This window comes from Chiloscyllium plagiosum, unplaced genomic scaffold (assembly GCF_037043375.1).
Source record: "Chiloscyllium plagiosum isolate Xiang-an unplaced genomic scaffold, Cpla_swu_hap1 HiC_scaffold_42, whole genome shotgun sequence".
Lineage (NCBI taxonomy): Eukaryota > Metazoa > Chordata > Chondrichthyes > Orectolobiformes > Hemiscylliidae > Chiloscyllium > Chiloscyllium plagiosum.
Genome location: NW_028270180.1, coordinates 8,099,404 through 8,123,217, shown reverse-complemented (window position 1 = coordinate 8,123,217; position 23,814 = coordinate 8,099,404). Strand labels below are relative to the sequence as shown.

Genomic DNA, 23,814 nt, shown 5'->3' with positions numbered 1-23,814 from the left:
ACCTGCTTCTTTGGGGTCCAGGAGCTTCACAACTGCCTGACTGCTTTCAGTGAACAACCAGATCAAATCAAATCAAACCAAACCAAACCAGAGAAAAGCTGAGCTGGGAGAACTGGCCACTCCCGTTTCATTGTATAAGTGTTTTTTTTCCCTAAAACATGAAAGCCTTTTTCCTGAGGTAGTATAATTTAGCTATAATAAAATTGGCCCGAAACCCCTGCAAGCCCAGACTTTTCAGAACCTGTGTTTTTATGATGACCTGAAAAAAAAAGCTAAGGACAACAAAATCTTGTTAAAGGAGCAATAGCATAACATGATGACTGTGAATCCATTGTCAGGAAAAACCCATCTGGTTCACTAATGCCATTTAGGGAAGGCAGCTACCATCCTTACCTAGTCTAGCCTACATGTAACTCCAGACTCACTACAATGTGGTTCAGTGGACATTTAGGGATGGGTAAGAAATGCTGCCTGGTGAGCAATGCCCTCATCCTGTGAATAAATAAATTAATGAAGGTATAGTTTTAAACAGTATGGAGGAATAGAATAACTAGGGATGTGAGCACCTCAATCTCTGAAGATGACAGGACATATTGAAAGTAAAGCACCTGGCATTTGCAACTGGAGATAATAAGCACAAATGTTATGCCAAATGTTTATTAAAAAATTTGCAAGGTCCTCACTAGAGTATTACATCCAATTCTAGTCTGCAATTTAGGAAGGATGGGAAGGTCCTTGAGATGCTGTGGAGAAAATTTACCAGAGTAGTTCCAGGGATTTTTGTGAATCATGGAATGTTTGAGATTTTAGGTTAGTTCAGAGATATTTGGGAAGATGATTCCAAAGAGATTTTAAAAAAAAAATTGGTATTAACAACGTGTGTGTTGCTGGCTGGGCCATAGTTTATTCACTATTCCTAATTACCCATAAGTGTGGATCTGGAGTTATATAGTTTTTAGACCAGGTTCCTTTCTTAAAGGGTATTATTTGACGAGGGGGTTTTCCTGACAATCGGCAGATTCTTAATTTCAGATTTTTATTGAATTCAGATTCCACCATCTGCCATAATCAGATTTGAACTGAGGTCGCCATAACATTACCTGGGTTTCTGGATTGATAGTTCAGTAATAATACCACTAGACCGTCACTTCCCGTTTGATTGAGGTGTACAAGACTTTTGACAAGGTTGATGTAAAGGACTGAACTCTTCCCTCTTGACCAATAGTACAAGTACTAGGGAACACCACTTTAAGATTTCAATTAAAAAATGCAAGAGAATGCCAAGAAGATTGTTTTTCCCATAGCAAACTGTAATGATGAGGAACTCCTGGCCCATGGAACGGTGGAAACAGAGACAATGATTTGAAAGAAACTAGATGTGCAATTGTGGGACAGAAAACTTAACAGGGCTACAGGGATAGAGTACAGGAAAATGAACTGACTAAATTACTCCCTTGGGGAGTCAGCAAGGGCTGCATGGACTCCGGTGCTGTCAAAGACTCTTGCAACATTAAAACAAACAACTGGGGATCTGAAACGAAACAAATTGCTGGAGCAACTCAGCCGGTTTGGCAGTATCATTGAGAAGAAAGCAGAGTTAGCTTTTCGAGTTGTCTACTTTTCACTACCACCCTGAAGGATCAGCGCTCCAAAAGCTAGTGCTTCCAAATAAACCTGTTGGACTATAACTTGGTGTTGTGTGATTTTTTTAGCTTTACTTTTCCGAAACGTTAACTCTGCTTTCTTCCCGCAGATGCTGCCAAACCTGCTGAGTTTCTCCAGCAGTTTGTTTTTGAGCTAGTGAAATTAATACTGCTATTAAACATGCTTAATCCAGCGATTATGTCAATATTTTACAAAGGATTCGTTTGTTTTAAATCTTTGACGGTATCACACCCAGTGAGTGACAATTCACCTCCCAAGAGCAACAGGAACGAAATTAAGTCAGATAATGACGCCCTAAGGTCTTTGGTTCAAACCCGATCTCTGCCGCATGTCCTCTAATTTGTTTTTCTCGACTGAAGTTGCAAAATATTACACCTTCGCATTGCGAAAAAAAATTGCAGCTGCGCACAACGAACAAAAAAATATGCATTACTGGTTCCAGCTTTGCGTTGTAAATTCTGCGAGGAGAAAGTGAGTCTGCAGATGCTGGAGATCAAAGTTGAAACTTTATTGCTGGAACAGCACAGCAGGTCAGGCAGCATCCAGGGAACAGGAGATTCGACGTTTCGGGCACAGGCCCTTCTTCAGGAATGAGCAGAGAGTGTTCAGCAGGAGAAGATAAAAGGTAGGGAGGAGGGACTTGGAGGAGGGGAGTTGGAAATGTGATAGGTGGAAAGAGGTCAAGGTGAGGGTGATAGGTCGGAGTAGGGTGGAGGCGGAGAGGTCAAGAAGAAGACTGCAGGTCAGGAAGGCGGTGCCGGGCTGGAAGGATCCGGCTGAGACAAGGTGGGGGGAGGGGGGATGAAGAAACTGGTGAAGTCCAAGTTCATCCCCTGCGGTTGGAGGGTTCCCAGTCGGAAGATAAGACGCTCCTCCTCCGACCGTCGGGTTGTTGTGGTTTGGCGGTGGATGAGTCCAATGACCTGCATATCCTCGGTGGAGTGGGAGGGGGAGTTGAAATGCTGTGCCACAGGTTGGTTGGGTTGGTTCGTCCGGGTGGCCCAGAGGTGCTCCCTGAATCGCTCCGCAAGTAGGCGGCCTGTCTCCCCAATATAGAGGAGGCCACACCGGCTGCAGCGGATGCAGTAGATGATGTGGGTGGAGGTGCAGGTGAATCTGTGGCGGATATGGAAGTTTCCCTTGGGGCCTTGGAGAGAAGTGAGGGGGGAGGTGTGGGCGCAAGTGTTGCACCTCCTGCGGTTGCAAGGGAAGGTGCCGGGAGTGGTGGTTGGGTCGGTGGGGGGTGTGGATCTGACAAGGGAGTCGCGGAGGGAGTGGTCTCTACGGAAAGCTGATAGGGGAGGGGAGGGAAATATATCCTTGGTGCTGGGGTCTGTTTGGAGGTGGCGGAAGTGACGGCGGATGATGCGCTGTACATGGAGATTGGTGGGGTGGTAGGTGAGGACCAGTGGGGTTCTGTCCTGGTGGCGGTTGGAGGGGCGGGGCTCAAGGGCGGAGGAGCGGGAAGTGGAGGAGATGCGGTGGAGGGCACCGTCGACCACGTCGGGGGGGAAATTGCGGTCCTTGAAGAAGGAGGCCATCTGTGTTGTACGTATTTTGAACTGGTCCTCCTGGGAGCAGATGCGGCGGAGACGAAGGAATTGGGAGAATGGGATGGCGTTTTTCTTGTAGTCCAGGTAGCTGTGGGAGTCGGTAGGTTTGTAGTAGATGTCCGTGTTGATTCGGTCGCCTGAGATAGAAACAGAAAGGTCTAGGAAGGGGAGGGAGGAGTCCGAGACTGTCCAGGTGAATTTGAGGTCGGGGTGGAAGGTGTTGGTGTAGTGGATGAACTGTTCAACCATCCCATCCTCCCAATTCCTTCGTCTCCGCCGCATCTGCTCCCAGGAGGACCAGTTCAAAATACGTACAACACAGATGGCCTCCTTCTTCAAGGACCGCAATTTCCCCCCCGACGTGGTCGACGGTGCCCTCCACCGCATCTCCTCCACTTCCCGCTCCTCCGCCCTTGAGCCCCGCCCCTCCAACCGCCACCAGGACAGAACCCCACTGGTCCTCACCTACCACCCCACCAATCTCCATGTACAGCGCATCATCCGCCGTCACTTCCGCCACCTCCAAACAGACCCCAGCACCAAGGATATATTTCCCTCCCCTCCCCTATCAGCTTTCCGTAGAGACCACTCCCTCCGCGACTCCCTTGTCAGATCCACACCCCCCACCGACCCAACCACCACTCCCGGCACCTTCCCTTGCAACCGCAGGAGGTGCAACACTTGCGCCCACACCTCCCCCCTCACTTCTCTCCAAGGCCCCAAGGGAAACTTCCATATCCGCCACAGATTCACCTGCACCTCCACCCACATCATCTACTGCATCCGCTGCAGCCGGTGTGGCCTCCTCTATATTGGGGAGACAGGCCGCCTACTTGCGGAGCGATTCAGGGAGCACCTCTGGGCCACCCGGACGAACCAACCCAACCAACCTGTGGCACAGCATTTCAACTCCCCCTCCCACTCCACCGAGGATATGCAGGTCATTGGACTCATCCACCGCCAAACCACAACAACCCGACGGTCGGAGGAGGAGCGTCTTATCTTCCGACTGGGAACCCTCCAACCGCAGGGGATGAACTTGGACTTCACCAGTTTCTTCATCCCCCCTCCCCCCACCTTGTCTCAGCCGGATCCTTCCAGCCCGGCACCGCCTTCCTGACCTGCAGTCTTCTTCTTGACCTCTCCGCCTCCACCCTACTCCGACCTATCACCCTCACCTTGACCTCTTTCCACCTATCACATTTCCAACTCCCCTCCTCCAAGTCCCTCCTCCCTACCTTTTATCTTCTCCTGCTGAACACTCTCTGCTCATTCCTGAAGAAGGGCCTGTGCCCGAAACGTCGAATCTCCTGTTCCCTGGATGCTGCCTGACCTGCTGTGCTGTTCCAGCAATAAAGTTCAAACTTGTAAATTCTGCAGCAAACATCCGGAATTTAAATTGCACAATGCAAATTGAGAAGCGTGCCGCAAAACAGAAAATGCGACGAAAGATAGAATTAAACGCAACATTCTTCAGTGTACTAAATGCAGTTGCATGTTTATTGCAAGCAGTGTGCCTTTAATCGCAATTTCCAGACCCCCGGAAGTATTTCTTTCTCAGAGAAGGAAGTTGCTGTTGGTGTCGGGGTGACCAGGATCAGTTTGCAAAATGAAAGTGGTGGGTGGAGTTTGAGGGTTAACATCTGATTTGAGTTCTCTACCTTCCCTCCCTTTATATTTCGGTCCGTCTCGAACCCCCTTGAATGGAGCTGCTGGATGGCGTCTGGCTGCGCTCCACCCAAACTAGAGGAGTTCATTCTCACAGAGAAACTGGGCAGTGGTACCTACGCCACTGTATACAAAGCCTACAGAAAGGTGAGCAGTTTTTAATCAGGCAGGGAGTTTGTGCAGCGGCACCTGTGTCACAGGTGAGAACTGAGTCAGGACATCAGTGCTGAAGATGAGAGATTGATAGGAAGACATCTGTTTGTATAACTTAAAAACATCTGTGCCAGAGATTAGAGATTGGTACGGGTGACTTCAGATATATCAGCAGTGCGAGGAGTGAGTGTGTTTATTGCACCTGTGCCACAGGCCAGAGATTGGTCAGGGCACCTGTACCACAGGTGAGAGATTGATAGGGGCTTCAGTTTGTACAGCCAAAACACATTTGTGCCAAAGATGAGAGAGAGACTGAGGGACACCTGCACCTATAACAACAGATCAAAAGATGAAAGCTTGGTCAGAGTGACTTTGTACAACCTAAAGGAAGGTGTGCGAGACTGGTAAGGCAACCTGTGTGTACAACCTACATGCACCTGTATCACAGGTGAGAGCCTGGTGGGGGCCACCTGTACCTCTATTGGGAGCACCTGTGTGTACAACCTACATGCACCTGTATCATAGGTGAGAGCCTGGTAGAGGAACCTGTATCACTTAAGTTATTTCCATTTTTTTGTCTCCCTTAGGTATTGATCTAGTATTTTTAAAAGTACTTCTCAACTGGTCTACTGGGATGGAACGGGGCATGTGGGATCTCTTTACCTGCTTAGGATCTGAAAGACCCCACAGTGTTTTATGTAGAAAAATTGGCTAGCACCACCAAAGCTTAATTGTGTTTTCATCTTGTTCACGGGCCTTGTATCTTGCTGTGTGTATATTGCCAGAACAACTTGTTCGCTGTCTGTGAAGCAATTTGGGCAATCCTGAGGATGTGAAAAGCGCTATATAAATGCAGGGTCTTTTGTGTCTTGCTTGTCCTAATGGCCTGAATTAAAGTGAAGTTCTGATCTATGTTTATTTCATCTATGCTGTTTAAAACTTTAAATTGACCCTAACACCCCTTTAAACTGTCCAACCTGACGATGGTATCAGACTGTGAATGGCCCTGTCTGCTTCAGTCAAACACAGGCTCAAGTATAAACTGACTTGGTATCTTCAGCATTGTGGAGTTCTGCTTTGAACCTGGTAATAGAGTCAAACAGCATGGAAACAGACCCTTTGGTCTAACCAGTCCATGCCAACCATAATCCCAAATTAAACCAGTCCCATCTGCCTGCGCTTGGCCATTATCCCTCCAAACATTTATTGTTATGTACCTTAACTAAATGACTTTTTTAAACATTGTAAACGTACCCATATCCACCACTTCTTTTGGAAGTGCATTCCACACATGAACCACTTTGTGTTTTTTTTTAAATTGTCCCTCATGTCTTTTTAAAAATTTTCTCCTTAAAAATATGCCCCCTAGTCCTGAAACACCCTACCCTAGGGAAAAGATATCTACCATTCTCCTTATCTATGTCCCTCATTATTTTATAAATATCTATAAGGTCAACCCTCAACCTCCTATGGTCCTATTAAACATGTCCCAACTTCTCCTTATAACTTAAACTCTCTATCCTGGCAACATCCTGGTATTTTTTTTCTGAACTGTCCTCAGTTTAATAATATTCGTCCTCTAACAGGGTGCCCCGAACTGGATACAGTCCTCCAGAAGAGGCCCTACCAACATCCTGTACAATCTCAACAAAACGTCCTAACTCCTGTACTGAAAGATCTGAGCAATAAAGGCGACTGTACTAAATGCATTTTTAACCACCCTGTCTACATGTCATGCAACTTCAAAGGATTATGTACCTGAACCCCTAGGTCTCTCTGTTCTACAATACCCGAGGCCCTACTTTTAATTGTATGATCATTTAAAATATATTGGTAATAGCTGAGAGAATAGAAAAGTGTATTTTGCATTCATCTGGAACTTCAGGATGTCCCAAACAGCTTTATACTAAAATAGTTATGACATTTTTATGGCAAATAATGAATATTGGCCTTGACACTGTGGAAAGATCTATCATGCCCTTGACAATGCCTTGTGGGACCTTTTTACAGGCAATTGAGAGAGTAAACATCTCATTTGAAAACTGGCATTGCTGCAGTGCTGCTGCCTAGATTGAAATTAAACCAAACCCTTCTGTCAGCAGGCCATGGGTCTCACTGCATCTGTGAATACAAACAGAGTTAAGGTTTCTGGATTGCAATGAAACTTTGTCAGTTCAATATATAAGGAGATATCAGCTCTGACGAAAGATTGCTCCACATGCAATTTTTAACTGTTTCTCTCTCCACAGATGCAACCAGATCTGCTGAGTTTCTCCAGCATTCTCTGTCTTTAGTTCTGATTTCTGCAATCCTGTGCTTTCGTGTTGCTGCAGCCTAGATTATTTGGAATGGGATTTGAACTGGTGACCTCCTGATTCAGAAATGAGAGCACTGCCTATTGAACTTCTAACCAGGAACTTTTTTTTTATTCCTGTGGGGACACGCACTATAAAAGTGATGATTGGTGCTGTGTTCAGAATATTATTTCACTTTTTTCATGTGATGTGTACGTTGCTGGCAAGGCCAGCATTTTTTGCCCGTCCCTGTTTGGCCTTGAACTGAGTGGTTTGCTCACCTATTTCAGAGGGTAGTTAAAAGCAATCACCTGGCTGTGCAGTTACATCTAGGCCAGACTGGGTAAGGGCAGCAGAAGAACACTAGTGAATCTATCACCATCAGTTATAGTTGTTTTGGTCACTATTATGGAGAGTGGTCATACAGTATAGAAACAGACCCTTAAGTCCAACCAGTCCATGCTGACCGTAATCCCAAACTAAACTAGCCCTGCCTGTCTGCGCTTGGCCCATATCCCTCCAAACATTTCTTATTCATGTATTTATCCAAGTGTCTTTTAAATGTTGTAACTGTACCTGCATCCACCACTTCCTCTGGAGGTTCATTCCACATGCAAATCACTCCGTGTTTTAAAAATAAAAATGCCCCTCATGTCTTTTTTTAAATCCTTCGGCTTTCACCATAAAAATATGCCCCCGAGTCTTGAAATCCCCTAATTTAGGGAAACGACACCTGCCATTCATCTTATCTATACCCCTCATGATTTTATAAACCTCAATAAGGTCACCCCTCGACCTCTAACACTCCATTGAAAAAAGTCCTAACCTGTCTTAACTGGCAGAAGAAGTGATGAATGCAGGTACAGTTACAACGTCATAAAGACATTTGGTCAGGTACATAAATTGGAAAGATTTGGAGGTATATGTGCCAAACACAGCAAATGGGACTAGTTTATCATAGAAAACTCGGCATGGATGAGGTGGAGCAAAGGGTCTTTTTCTGTGCTGTATGACACTATCCAGCCTCACCTTATAACTCAAACCCTTCTTCCCCAGCAACACCCTGGCAAATCTCTTCTGAATCATCTCTGGCTGAAGATCCTTGCTTATTATAACATGGAGACCAGAACTGGACACAGGTTTATATTCCACCAGTTTATTAATTGAACTTAAATTACACCAGGATTTGAACCCAAGTCCCCAGAGCATTTGCCTAAACCTCTGGGTGCCATAGTCCAATAACATTGCCGCTACCTCATCACCTCCCTGTTAGACAATAGACAATAGGTGCAGGAGTAGGCCATTCTGCCCTTCGAGCCTGCACCACCATTCAATATGATCATGGCTTATCATCCTTAATCAGTATCCTGTTCCTGCCTTATCTCCATAACCCTTGATTCCACAATCCTTGATAGCCCTATCCAATTCTTTCTTAAATGAATCCAGAGTCTGGGCCTCCACTGCTCTCTGGGGCAGAGCATTCCACACAGCCACCACTCTCTGGGTGAAGAAGTTTCTCCTCATCTCTGTCCTAAATGGTCTACCCCGTATTTTTAAGCTGTGTCCTCTGGTTTGGCACTCACCCATCAGTGGAAACATGTTTCCTGCCGCCAGAGTGTCCAATCCTTTAATAATCTTATATGTCTCAATCAGATCCCCTCTCAGTCTTCTAAACTCAAGGGTGTACAAGCCCAGTCGCTCCAGTCTTTCAATGTAAGGTAATCCCGCCATTCCAGGAATTGACCTCGTGAACCAACGCTGCATTTCCTCAATAGCCAGAATGTCTTTCCTCAAATTTGGAGACCAGAACTGCACACAGTACTCCAGGTGTGGTCTCACCAGGGCCCTGTACAGCTGCAGAAGAACCTCTTTGCTTCTATACTCAATCCCTCTTGTTATGAAGGCCAGCATGCTATTAGCCTTTTACACTACCTGCTGTACTTGCATGCTTACCTTCATTGACTGATGTACAAGAACACCCAGATCTCTCTGTACTGCCCCTTTACCAAAATTGATTCCATTGAGGTAGTAACCTGCCTTCCTGTTCTTGCCACCAAAGTGGATAACCATACATTTATCCACATTAAACTGCATCTGCCATGCATCTGCCCAGTCACCTAACTTGTCCAGGTCACCCTGTAATCTCCTAACATCCTCATCACATTTCACCCTGCCACCCAGCTTAGTATCATCAGCAAATTTGCTAATGTTATTACTAACACCATCTTTTATATCATTAACATATATTGTAAAATGCTGCGGTCCCAGTACTGATCCCCGCGGTACCCCACTGGTCACTGCCTGCCATTCCAAAATGGAGCCGTTTATCACTACTCTTTGTTTCCTATCAGCCAACCAACTGATTGTTAGTGCAAATAGTGATAAATGGGCACACACCTTGACTGTAACTGGGTAATTTGCACCAATGTAAGAATGCTTTCATTGTTCCTCATCGCAAGTGCATCTCACTTGCACAGTCGCTCTATGCTGAAACTGTTCCTCTAAAGTGGTTCCTGCTGTATTCCAACAGGTGAACAGTCGCGAGGTCGTGGCCATTAAGTGTGTGAGTAAAAAAAGTTTGAACAAAGCCTCGGTGGAGAACCTGCTGACTGAGATCGAAATCTTGAAGACGGTCAGGCATCCTCATATTGTGCAGCTGAAGGATTTTCAAGTATGTATGAGCAGAGTCTGAAAGTGGATATCTTTATAAAACTAACAGGGCTGGATAAGTAACTTCACTCATCAACACAGGGATTCCATCACCTTTCCTCTGAGCTTCTCTCATGAGTGGCCTTAACATTGCAGAGGCTGTTTGACTTGCTGAATATTGACAGCTTGTTTCTATCTGATTTCCAGTGGCATTTTGTTTCTCATGTATGTGTGTGAGAAAGGCAGTCGGTGTGTCTGACAGTGTCAATGTACCTTTGTCTGTCTGACTTGGCTGTTTTGTCTGTGTGTGTCAGTGTGTTCATGTGTTTTGGCTGTGAATATGGCGCTCTTTCTCTCGTGCGCGCACACCCCTTTGCTGCAATCTTGAGGTTATAACAAGAGGAATAGATAGAGGATGTGATGTTTTTGGATTTCCAGGAAGCTATTGCTGAAGTCCCACATATTAGAAGCAAGTGTGTAAGATCGAAGCACATGGAATGGGGTGAAGTAGCAACAGGGATTGGGAATTGGTTAGCAGGTAGGGAACTGAGTGGGAATAAATAAGGGTGGGTTTTGGAGTGATTTGATTTATTACCATCATGTGTACCAAGGTACAGTGAAAAGTATTGTCTTTTGTGCTTTACAGGCAGATCACACGATACAAGTGCATTAGGTAACAGAACAGAATAAAGGATACAATGTTACAGTCACAGACAAGGTGCAGAGAGAGATTAACATTAAAGAGGACCATTCAAAAGTCTGATAACAGCGGGGAAGAAGCTGTTCCTGAATTGATCCATACGTGTATACAAACTTTTATATCTTCTGCCTGACAGAAAAGGGTGGCAGAGAGTATACCCAAGGTGCGAGGGGTCTTTGATTATGTTGGTTGCTTCTGCAAGGCAGTGGGAAATATAATAGATGAAGTGAATGGATGGGAAGATGGTTTGCTTAGTGGACTGGGCTGTGTTCACAGCTCTCTGTAGTTTCTTTTGGTCTTACAAAAAGCAGTGGAAGTGGAGTGGGAAGCAGTGATCGTGGATTATTACAGGGATCAGTGATTGTTTCCAGCTATTCACTATATAATTTAATGAATTGCATGAAGGTATTAAATTTGGTATTTCCAAGTTTGCTGATGATATAAAACTAGAAGGAATTTGAGAGATGAGGCAGAAGTGAAGAGGCTTCAAGGTAACTTCAACAAATTGGGTGAGTGGGCAGATGCAGTACGTTGCAGCTAAGTGTGAAGTAATCCACTTTGGTATGGGAAAGAGAATAAGCATATTATTTAAACAATGATTGACACTTCTCAGTCTATCACTGTAAAAACGAGAACCAGTACACCAGTCAGTGCAAGCAGACATGCAGATGGAACAAGCAGTTAGGAAGGTCAATAAAATGTTGGCCTTCTTTGCCAAGGAGTTCAGGAGCAAGGAAGTTGTCATACAGCTGTTCAGGGCTTAGGTAGAACCATGCCTGGAGTATTGTGTGCCATTATAGTCGGCATGGACTGGTTGGACCAAAGGATCTGTTTCTCTGCTGTATGACTCTTAGTAAAATATATAAGATTCGGACAGGGCTGCACAAAAGGAATACATGGATGATGTTCCCTTGATTGGGAGCTGGAGGGGGGGAATTTCTGGAACAAGGGGTCATAGTCTCAGATTATGGGATATTTGAGACTGAAATAATAATTGTTTTTCACTCAGAAGGTAGTGAACTGTGTTATTTTACCCCACAGAAGGCAATGGAGGTAAAAGAACAGCAGCACAGTGGCTCAGTGGTTAGCACTGCTGCCATACAGCAGCAAGGACTGGGGTTCAATTCCACCCTTGGATGAACATAGAACAATAGAACAATACAGCACAGAACAGGCCCTTCGGCCCACGATGTTGTGGAGTTCACACATTCTCCCCGTGTCTGCGTGGGTTTCCTCTGGGTGCTCTGATTTCCTCCCACAGTCCAAAGATGTGCAGGTTATGTGGATTGACCATGCTAAATGGCCCAGTGTTCAGAGATATGCAGGTAAATGTGGGGTTACACGAATAAGATGAGAGGCTCTTTGGAAGTTTGGTACAGATTCAACAGGCCAAGTGGCCTCTTTCCGTACTGTAGGGGATTCTATTCTATTACTCACTGAATATATTTAAGAAATAAATTGATTCCGAAATACAAAAGGTGTCAAGGGATATGAGGAGGGAGCAGGGGGATTGCATTGAGATAGGAAATCAGCCGTGATCATATTGAATGGTAGAGCAGGCTCAGTGGACCAGAAAGTCTCTTGTTGCTTCTATTTTGTATGCCTTTGTCTTGTCTGCACCGTCATCTGTGCATGTGTGTTACTGCCTGTGTGTCTTGGCTGTGTTGTGTGTGTGTGTGTGTGTGTTTTAGAGTCTTATGGTTGTGCTGTTGTCTTGATTGTGTTTATGTCAGTATCTTGGCTATGGTTTTGTCAGTGTGTGACTCTCTCTTGGTTGTGGTAGTGGCTGTGTGTCAGTCTCTTATCTGTGTGATTTTTTTTTTTTGAGCAGCAGTATTGCCTTTCCTACTATCTGGTCTGACCTGTGTTGGGGTTCCTTGTTGAAATGGGGCGAGGGAAATTGGAGAATGGCAGATTCTATCCCTGTCTCCCAACCACCACGTACACTCAGGAAAGAGTGACTGGGTGGCCCTTGATAAGTGAGGGCAGTGGCCATGACCGATGGGACACCGAAACCAATATTAATGCCCTGGCCTATTCCTTGACCAACAATCAGAGACTTGAGTCGCCAACTTGGGTTGGGAGTGTTCCTGGAGGTTTTACTATGTGACCGCCTTCAGTACCTGGCCACTTGGAAGAGGAACAGACTCTTTATAACCTATTGATGAAATAGGGTTTTTTAACCCCTCCAACCTCCAATATTTTTACAATCAATAAACAAAATACTTCAGTATTCCAGCTAGAAAGACGTAGGTAATAGGTGGTAATCATCCACTGAAGTAATCTCTCATTGTGAATAATGGAATCGGAATGATCTCCTTGGTGAGCATTATGGTGGCTCAGTGGTTAGCACTGCCGCCTTGCAGCACCAAGGACCCGGGTTCAATTCTAGCCTTGGGCAACAATCTGCATATTCTCCCAGTGTCTGCGTCGGTTTCTTCCCATGGTCCAAAGATGCGTGGGTTGGCCATGCTAAATGCAAGGTTACAGAGATAGGGTTGCGGGAGTGGGTCTACGTGGGCTGCACTTCGGAAGGTTGATGCAGACTCGATGGGATGAACAACCTCTTTCCAAACTGTAGGGATTCTATGATTCTCTGTCACTGCCCTGTGTGAGTCAGAGGGTTCCAGACCATAACCAGGGGGCTCTGCCCTTCCCCGCGGAATAGTTTGGGAATATTCCGGGTAGCCAGACATTCCAGTTTGTGGAGGTGTGGGGTTCGGTGAGGGGGAGATATTATAGGCTTCTGGTTGCAGTCGTTTCTAACGTATGGTTTGACCTTGACCCTAACAGTGGGACAGCGAGAACATTTACCTGATCATGGAATTCTGTGCTGGCGGCGATCTCTCCCACTTCATCCGCACTCGCAGGGCGCTTCCCGAAGGAGTGGCCAGGCGCTTTCTGCAGCAGCTGGGTAAGAGGCCGCGGGAGCTGGGTTGCCATATTAACTTTCCCATCCACTGCATGTTCCAAAGTGCTTCATGGGCAATGAGAGCATCAGCTTCCCCCTGGCTCGGAGGGTAACATTCTCATTGGAATTTGAAGATTGAGAGTTCAACTCCCACTCCAGAGGTGTGAGCAGAAAACTGCAGCTGACACTATCATGCCAGCACTGAGGGAGTGCTGCACTGTTGAAGGAGCCATCTTTCTAAACACTCACCTCCAGTAGAGGTAAAAGATCCCACCAAACCGTGAGAAGAGCTGTCCACAAAAAAGGTTTATATTTCTCCAACACAGGGTGGCGCAGTGGCTCAGTGCTCAGTGCTGCCTTACAGCACCAGGGACCCAGTTTCGATTCCACCCTTAGGCGACTGTGAAGTTTGCACATTCTCCCCATGACTGCACGGACCGCGAGCAGGTGCTCTGCTTTCTTCCCACCATCCAAAGAAGTGCAGGCTAAGTGGATTAGCCATGGGAAATGCAGGGTTACAAAGGTCCAGGGGGGTGTCTGGGTGGGATGCTCTTTGGAGGGTCTGTGTGACCTCGATGGGCCAAATAGCCTGCTTCCACACTTTAGGAATTCTATGATCCATCCCTCAATCAATCTGACTACAATAGAAGTTCACGTTATCCCCATATTGCTGTATGTGGGGTCTTGCTGTGTGCATATTGATGTTTCCTACATTACAATACTGACTTCAAAATGGTAGTTCCACCGGATTGATGTTCCCATGAAGGTCCTACCCTCCGGTGGAACCACCACCAATCACCTCTTTTGCCTAAGAGAGCAGCTCAATGGTCCTCTGGGACTGTGGTGACTTTGCTGTAACCTTTACACACCAAAAGCACCTCATTTGCTGTAAAGCACTTTGGGATGTGAAAGTTGCTATATAAATGCAATTATTTCTTCTTTCTTTTGGGAATGGCCATTAGATCCACATTCTGTTTGTACAGAGATTGGGCTGCCAATTATGTTAATGGAAGGATAAACATTAGCCTGAGATCCCTCAGAATGACCCTAGTCACTGAAACGCTTCACAGGAGGCTCCCAAGCACTGAGGATGTCACCTAGACAGGGGGCAAAACGTCTGCAGCAAACATTCCCATCTCGGCGAACAGAACCACAACAATGACCCTAGTCCTATTTGGAATAGTGCAATCTCCTTTACCTGCCTGAGCATTTAATGCTGCATTGCCTCTGACAGTGCAGCACTGTGCATTACTTCAGCTTTTTTGTTCTCGTTTAAGGCTTCTAGCAGTATACTGTATGCACCCAAATCAAGATTCATCTAAGATCTTTGAGCTCTGTGGGAGCCCCTGCATTAACCTGTGAACTTTACAAAGGTGTTATTGTTAATGCTAGAAGTTACGAAAATGTTTACGGACTCCATGGATCAGCTGCTTTTTTCTTTCTTTCTTTCTCCCTCTCCTCCCCTCTCAGCATCAGCTCTCCAGTACCTCCACGAGCGAAACATCTCTCACCTCGATCTGAAACCACAGAACATTCTGGTCAGTTCCCGGAGCACCCCTCACCTCAAACTTGCTGGTGAGTTAACTCGGACTCTCCTCTATCCTACAGCCCTCCCCCTACTCCCCACCCCCCAACGCTTTATTTCCTAAATGGCAATGAAGGTCGGAGTTGAAAGCGAAGAAGGACCTGCGTTTATATAGCACCTTCTGCCATCTCACAATGCCCAAATTCTGAAGACATGGGTTTAAATCCCACCACAGATAGTAGAATGTTAATTCAATGAATAACTCTGGAATCGAATTCCAGGTTGATCTAAAAACCCACCTGCTTCACTAGTGTCCTTTAAGGATGGAAATCTGCTATCCTTACCCAGCCTGGCCTATACGTGACTCCAGATTTGGTGGTTGATTCTCACCTGCCCTCTGAAGTGGCTTGCTGGGGCAGTTAAAGGAGGCGGACTGCTAATGCTGGCCTTGCCAGTGACGGCCACATCCTGTCAAACCAGAAACGAACTGGTCAGGACACCAGGGAAAACTGACCTCAGAGTGACCGTGGGATGATGTACGTTGTCCCGATGGGGCAGATGGGATCTGGGTTTAACATCTCATTCGAAACAACATTTCTAAAAAATAAACCTTGTGTCATCAGCAACTGGAAGTCTCTCAGAACCAGATTCACTTGCCCTCTGCCCTCCCCCTCCCCCTCCCCCTCTCTCTGCCCTCCCCTCTGATCTCCCCACCCCTCGTTTTGCCAATCCCTCCTGCCCGCCATTTCGCTCCAACCCTCTCTCCCTCCACCCACTTCCCACTCTTCTCTCCCATTGCCTCTTCTCCCCGTTGCTCTGGTCCCCCTCATTCCACCCCTCTTTTGCTTTGCCCCATTCCTCCCTCCATCCCCCTCTGCTTCTGCCCTCCTTTCTGTCCCCTCTCCTGCTCCACCCCTCTCTCACCCCACCTCTCTATCTTTCCATCTCCCTCTCCTGCCACCTCACTCCCTCCCTCTGCCTCTTTTTGTTTTTTGTTAACCTCTTCTTCGATGGGTCATTTGTCACAGTATCTCCTTAGGTGGCCCGCTGTGTGATAACCCTCCAGGGAAACAACATTGAAGGCACTATGTAAATGCAATCGCGTGTTCTTACGCCGCATCCGTGCAGCGTTTGTGTCAAGAATGAAAACTGCTCTCCCCTTTTTGGAAGGTCCCACCCAGCGATAACGTGGTTCCTTGTGTCTGCTGCAGATTTTGGCTTTGCTCAGCACATGTCCCCTTGGGACGAGAAGCACATTCTGCGTGGATCCCCACTCTACATGGCACCGGAGATGGTGTGTCGCCAACAGTACGATGCTCGCGTGGATCTGTGGTCAGTGGGCGTCATCCTGTACGGTGAGTCCGCGATGTCGGCTGGCACTTCCTGGGGAAGGGGGAGTTCTGGTGAGGTCCCTTCACCCCAGAGGGTCCTCCGTTTAAAAATGTCCGAGTACAACAGGAATAGAGATTCCTGGCTTCAGCTTTACACAGAGACTCATTACAGAAAAGGTGTGATTGAACGAAAGAGGGAACCGGGGAGCACCACAGCTATTGAAGGGAAGATTTTCAGACGGGGGGCACTGAGGGGAGATTCGATTGAGATGTACAAACTTGAGAGGGGTCTGGGATAAAAGTTGCCATAGTTCTGACCAGATCATCCATCTTCTTTCTCTCTCATTACCGACAACTGTTGGTGATTTAAGCTGAGGGTCATCATGCCTCGGGTGAGGGGAGAGGTTGAGAAGGAGAGTCGTTCGAGGTAACCTCAGCTGATCTGGTATTATGAAGTGGATGCCTATTTAACAGCAGTCAGTGAGTACTGCAGATGCTGGAGATTAGAGTCAAGATTAGAGTAGTGCTGGAAAAGCACAGCAGGTCAGGCAGCATCCGAGGAGCAGCAAAAGCCCATCATCAATGGCTGGGTTGCCTAGATTTAAAATAATGGTGTGGAGGTGCTGGTGTTGGACTGAGGTGGAAAAGTTAAGCAGTCACCTGACACCAGGTTATAGTCCAAAAGGTTTATTTGAAATCACAAGCTTTTGAAGCATTGCCCCTTTGTCAGTTGAAGTCTGACCTTCTATCTTCACCTGACAAAGGAGCAGTGTTCTGAAAGCTTGTGATTTCAAATAAACCTGAAGGACTATAATCTGGTGTCATGTGACTGCTGACATTCAAATAATGTGTGGAAGGGATAAAGGGAAGGTGTAGCGAAAGTGGTGGCGTAGTGTCAACGTCACTGAGCTAGTAATCCAGAGCACCAGGCTAATACTCTGGGTTTGAATTCCGTCACGGTGTGAAATTTGAAAATTCTGGAATAAAGAGCTGGTCTAATACAGACCATGAAACTGTCAATTGTTGTAAAAGCCATCTGGTTTGTGCAGTTTTTTTTTAATATTTCTGCAGGCGACGTGGGTGTCACCTGCAAGGCCCTTTTATACCTATCCCTCATTGGTCCTGGAGAGACTCCCTGAGCCATTCAAAAGTCACCCTCATTGCTGTTGGTCTGGAGTCACATGTAGGTCAGACAAGGTGAAATTAGCGAGTCAAGGTTATGGCAAACAATGAATTGATGAGACTATCTTTCAATTCCAGATTTCGGGTATTGCATTTGAAGTCCATCAGTTGTCAGTGGTGCAATTTGAACTGGCTTGTCCAAAACCTTATCCTGGCTCTTTGGGTTGCTAGACTACCCTCTTTTTTTTTTCTATTTTGAAGGCTCAATGGGGTTCTGTTCACATAGGCTTTGTAAGAGAAAAGGAAGGTAAAGGGATTGCACAGTTTTGGGGTCCTGGGGGAGATTGGGAGAGGAGAGGGGGAAGGAAGGAGTTAAGAGTATGGAACATGTCAATGGTTTCTGACTGGATGGGAAGACCCTTTTGTAAAAAGAAACAATATAACAATTTCAGGAGTAAGTGTCAAAGGTTACACTGAGCAATGGGGGTGGCACGATGGCTCAGTGGTTAGCATTGCTGAACCCACAGCGCCGGGTACCCAGGTTCAATTCCAGCCTCTGGCGACTGACTGTGTGGAGTTTGCACATTCTCCCCGTGTCAGCGTGGGTTTCCTCCGGGTGCTCCGGTTTCCTCCCACAGTCCAAAGATGTGCAGGTCAGGTGGAATAGCCATGCTGAATTACCTCGTAGTGTCCAGGGAGGTGCAGGATAGGTGGGTAAGCCATGGGAAATGCAGGGTTGCAGGGATAGGGTTGGGGGTGGTGGGGAGATGGTCAGTGTGGACTCAATAGGCTGAATGGCCTGTTTCCATACAGTAAATATTCTGAGATCTGCTGCCTTTACATGGTCTGGCCTACTACCCAGGTCCCTATTGTAATAAGGACTTATGATGGTCCTTTATGGTGGCGGGGTGGGGTGTAGTTAAAGGAGCCTCATTGACCCTGCTCTTCTCTGGCAACCCTTCCTGCAGAGACTTTGCTCGGACGCCCGCCCTTCGCATCAAAATCGTTCACTGAGCTGGAGGAGAAATTCCGCAGCAACAAGGCCATCGAGGTGGGTGACCGTGGACGGCACCAGGGTAATGTGTATTTTCACAGGCTGGGGAAGTGGCAACAACAACTTGCTTTTACGTAGCACTATAAAACATCCCCTGGGGGTAATTCCCAGGAGAGTCATCAGTCAAAAGTTTGAGGGAGGTGGGGTGGGAAACATAAGGAGGTGAGTTCAAAGGAGTAAATGAAAAATGCTCCAGAAGTTGCTGGAGAAGCTCAGCAGGTCTGGCAGCATCTTTGGAGAGAGAGAAACTGTGTTCGTGTTTCAGGTCCAGTGTGACTTCATGTAGAAGAATCTTCAGTTCAGCACAGTTGCTATCAGATCTGCCGGATTTGAAGAATGTGGGGGGTGTGATGTTGAGGGTGGGGGCGGGGGTCTTCCAGGCATCTGAAGGTACAGCGAAGGGTGGGGGTGTCTTGCTGGGAATTGGGGCTGTCCGAGAGGGTGAGGTCATGACAGGAGGTCAGGAAAGTCTGTGGAGGAGGCTACAGAACGAGGATAAGGAGTGCACTGAACATGAAGGCGAGAATCCAAGTAGCAACTTCTTGGTGAGTTTGGGAGGAGTGAGTGGGTTGTAAGGAAAATAGGAACTGCAATATCTAATTTGGATGATTAACAGGGTTTTCAGAATCCACTTTCCTGAGATGGGATATGGAGTTTCAAGTCGACTAGTTGAATCTGCTTTGTTTGTGTCTCCCAGCCATGTCGATGTGTCCTGGATTGTGGTCATCGCTGGCTGGGGCAGTTTTTATTACCCATCCCTAATCTCCCCAGAGATGGTGGTGATGAGCCACTGCCTTAAACTGCTGTAGTCCTTGGGCTGCAGGTGCACCCACACAGTGCTGTTAAGGGGCAAGAGCCAGGATTTTGACCCAGTGACATTGATGGATAAGTACATGGATAAAAGATGTTTGGAGGGAAATGGGCCAAACGCAGGCAGTGGGGATGAGTTTAGTTTGTGATTATAGTCGGTATGGACTGAGTTGTGGACCCCTAAAAACATTTCAAGAAAGTAACCCAGACTCTAACTTTGCCAGTTGTTTTAAGCAGGCATAAGCAGATAGTCCAGGAGTGATGCAGCTGGTCAAACCACTTAGTTTTAAACAAAACAGACATTATTTTGAAGATTACCAAATGATAGAAGAGAACAGACTACAGAATAACTTAACCTATCCAAAACCCAACAGATTATCCCCAACTTAATGATGCTGTTCCAAATACTTACAACAATCCCCATAAACATCTCTTGGCACAAAAGGTAAAATCAAACACAAGCATGATTTATCTGTAACACAGGGTTGCATAAGAATTGTAGAAGACCTACCTGTACTTTCAGCGTGTAATTCAGGTTACATGGTAGGATATGCTGTAGCCAACTTGTACACAGCAAGCTCCCACCAACCGAACTAGGCCATTTCAGCTCCACTTTTACAGGCTATTTTTATTCTCCATGCAAGTCGCCTCCCACATTATCAGCAGAAGCATCCGTTCCTTTCTGCCTCATGTTTATTCAGCTTCCTCTCCAATTCTTGTCGTGTTTGTTTCGATATAATATATTGGGCAGGGACCTCAGGAAGCTCTGTGTGTTCTTGGAGGGGGTTTTGAGCTCACAACCTACTGCACCAGAGGCAAGTGTGCTAACAGCAGAGCCACAGCACATTGCGCAAACCATTGTCAACCAAGAAGTGTACATCGCACCTTTCCTTGTGTTTATAGTGCCTCAGTTAATTCCTGCACAAGGTTACACTGCAAGGGTAACACTTGCCTTGCTCGCACCATTATGAGTGTGAATGTATTGCTTAAGTCTTTTGAGTGTCTCACACAGCCATGACTGCTTATCACAGCTCCTCAGTATGAGGCTGAAATTAGCACTAATAATTCCCCAGCCATCTCTGACTTTGCTGTATTTAACAGGTGGTTCAGAACAAACAGTCAGAAGGGCTAAATGTAGGCCTGTTGACTGGATTGAATTGAATTGATTAGATTCCCTACAGTGTGTAAGCAGGCCCTTCGGTCCAACATGTCCACACCGACCCTCTGAAGAGTAACCCGCCCAGACCCATTTCCCTCTGACTAATGCACCTAACACTGTGGGCAATTTAGCATGGCCAATTTACCTGACCTGCACATCTTTGGATTGTGGGAGGAAAGCAGAGCACCCAGGGGAAACCCACGCAGACATGGGGAGAATGTGCAAACTACACACACACACAGCTGGAATTGAACCCGTGTCCCTGGCGCTGTGTGGCAGCAATGCTAACCACTGTGCCACCATTGCCGCCCGTTGGATGGGCTATATTGTCACATACTCATGTGAGTACTGTCAAAAGTTTGCAACTTCTCCCGGCGCCAGCTTAGGTACAAAGCTACTGAGGTGTCCAAGCTTTTAGAAAGAAAACTAGAAAAATTAAGAAGTCCAGCATTACAGGCCATCAGAAGCGCAAAATCATACTAATAAATTAGAGAAATGACAAAGTAAAAAGTTCAGAAAGATAGTTCTTCCACCATAATAATAATAATAATAATAATAAAAGAAATTTTAATGAAAGAGAATAGAAGACAAAGTTCACTTGGTCCATTTCTAGACTCTGGGCTCAGGGACCCAATCCCAGTTGGAATCCCAAGCTGGACCCACCACGCTGCCGAAGAAAATGGCTGCATGGAGTCACAGACTGAAGCTGCCGTAAGGGAGACGCAGACCAACGCTGATGAAAACAGCCATCAGAGCCACTGAAAGTAATCCCAGGCCGGGCCAGATCAACCAGGCCGCCACGAAAACGCAGCAGAAACCTCGAGGAAACCCGGGGACCTTGGGAATCCCAGGCTCAGACCTACCTCGTCTTCAAGGCAGGAACAGCCAGAACAACATTTGGAGACATTGTCTCATGCCAGTCAGTGATACACGAGCAACTGGGTACAGAGTCTGGGCTATACAGAGAGAATTACAGCAACTTAGGAACATGAGGAGGCCATTCAGCCCATTCACTTTAATGTGAATCTGAGCTGAACTGAATGTCAACTGTACCCACCCACCTCGGTTCAGTCACCTTTAAAATCCCTAACCAACAAACAAAACTTGCTATTGAAACTTTTAATTGACCCTCCCTGCACATGCTACCTCAATGATATTTACTGGGGAGAGCAAGTTCCAGGAGAATGTCCCTGATCTCCCCTGAATGACCCTGCTCACATTTTCAAGCTACGCCAACAAGAACAAACACAATGAAAGCAATAAGCCATTCGGCCCATCGAATCTCAACACTGTACGAACAAGGCTTGATCTGTCCTATCCTTCAACAGTGGAGTATTCCCAACCGTCGGGAGTGGAGAATTTTTTATTCATTCATGGTAGGTGGGCACCACTGGGCAGTCAATCCCTAATTGCCCCCAGGGCAGTTAGGAGTCATCTACATTGCTGAGGGTCTGGAATCTTATGTAGGACAGACCATGTAAGGATGGCAGTTTCCTTCCCTGAAGGGCATTAGTGAACCAGATGGTCATCATTAGACTCTAAATTCTAGATATTTATTGAACTCAATTTCTATCCTCTACCATTTGAACCCAGGATCCCTGGATTAACAGTCCAGCAATAATATCACTGAGCCATTGCCTCCCCTGTAAGTTCACGACCTTTCTGAGTTCTACTCACCTCTGATTTGAATGATTGGCTCCTTATTGTGAGACCGTCCCCTGTGTTGTAAATTCCCTGATCAGCAGCAACAATCTCTCTCAACACTTGCCCCGTCGAATCTGTTCTGAATCTTCCTTTCCATCCACTCTCCAGAATCTTCTCCCTGAGATGCCTTCTCCTCAGAAATTGCCTCTTCATTCCTCCTCCTCCTCCTCCTCCTCGCTTCCCCCCCCTTCAGCGTGTCACATTCCCATGTGAGGACAGAGCCGCTCGTTCACCTTCGCCTACTCCACTCACTGTCAAGGCCCGAACCACACTCCGGGTGAAGCAATGGTTTGCTTCTAGGTTTTGTCGTTTTTCCAGCCCTCTTAATATCTGGAGCAGAATCGATAGCTCTGTTTCTCTCTCCGGCAACACTGCCAGACCTCCTGTGTTAGTCTTCTCCACTTATTTCAGAAACTTGTATGCTTCAATCAGACCAATTGTTTCCCACCATTTAAATCATTTTAAACACCTCTTATTTAAACACTAAGATGGCTGCTTTATCGGAAACAGGTTTCGCCATCTCTTGAGCATTTGACGACGAAGATGGCAGCAGAGTAGAATCCTCCAGCCAAAGCTCCTCTCTCTTTTCTCCTGGAGTATTTCTTTTCAAACTTTATTTTACATTTAATGGGTGGCACAGTGGCTAGCACTGCTGCCTCAGCTCCAGGGTCCCAGGTTCTATTCCAGCCTCGGGTGACTGTCTGTGTGGAGTTTGCACATTCTCCCTGTGTCTGCATGGGTTTCCTCCAGGTGCTCCGGTTTCCTCCCACAGTCCAAAGATGAGCAGGTTAGGTGAATTGGCCATGCTAAATTGCCCATCGTGTTAGGTGCATTAGTCAGAGGGAAATGGGTTTGGGTGGGTTACTCTTCGGAGGGTCAGTGTGGACTGGTTGGGCCGAAGGGCCTGTTTCCACACTTTAGGGAATCTAATCTAATCTAACCTTACTCGGAGGGAATGGGGGAGGCGAGTCCCGGACCGGAGGTTTGAAACCCGGTGTGGTCTGGAGACATGACCCAGTGGAGGCTTGGTGCTGGCACGGACTGGGGTGAAAAGAGCTATAATACGAGTACCTTTGTTTCCTTATCATAAAGTCACAGAATACCTGCAGTGAGGAAACAGTCCATTCGGCCCAACAGGTCCACACCAACCCTCCGAGGAACACCCCACTCAGGCCCGTCCCCCTACCCTACTCCTGTAACCCTGCACTTCCCACAGGCTAACGCACCTAACCGACACATCCCTGGCCACTATGGGGCAATTTAGCTTGGCCAATCCACTTTACCTGCACATCTTTGGACTGTGGAAGGAAACCACAGCACCCAGCAGAAACCCTTGCAGACCCAGGGAGAAAGTGCAAACTCCGCACAGACAGTTAGTTATCCAAGAATGGAATTGAACCTGGGTCCCTGGTGCTGTGAGCCACTGCTGGACTTTAGTATTCTTTCAATTTTGTATCAAGTACTTGAGTATCTGTACCTAGGTATCTTGTACCTAAGATGGCGCCATTAGTGACTA

At 46.7% G+C, this 23,814-nt stretch overlaps 1 protein-coding gene across 1 annotated transcript in view; it reads left to right on the top strand.

Moving 5' to 3' along the window:
* Positions 1-4,834: 4,834 nt before the first annotated feature.
* Positions 4,835-23,814, top strand: part of ulk3 (unc-51 like kinase 3) — a 32,699-nt gene continuing 13,719 nt past the window's right edge. The window contains exons 1-6 of the mRNA XM_087982018.1: positions 4,835-5,033; positions 9,864-10,004; positions 13,476-13,596; positions 15,064-15,168; positions 16,330-16,473; positions 18,540-18,622. Coding sequence (XP_087838144.1) covers positions 4,935-5,033; positions 9,864-10,004; positions 13,476-13,596; positions 15,064-15,168; positions 16,330-16,473; positions 18,540-18,622 — 693 coding nt within the window. The 5' untranslated portion in view covers positions 4,835-4,934. The remainder of the gene's footprint in view (positions 5,034-9,863; positions 10,005-13,475; positions 13,597-15,063; positions 15,169-16,329; positions 16,474-18,539; positions 18,623-23,814) is intronic.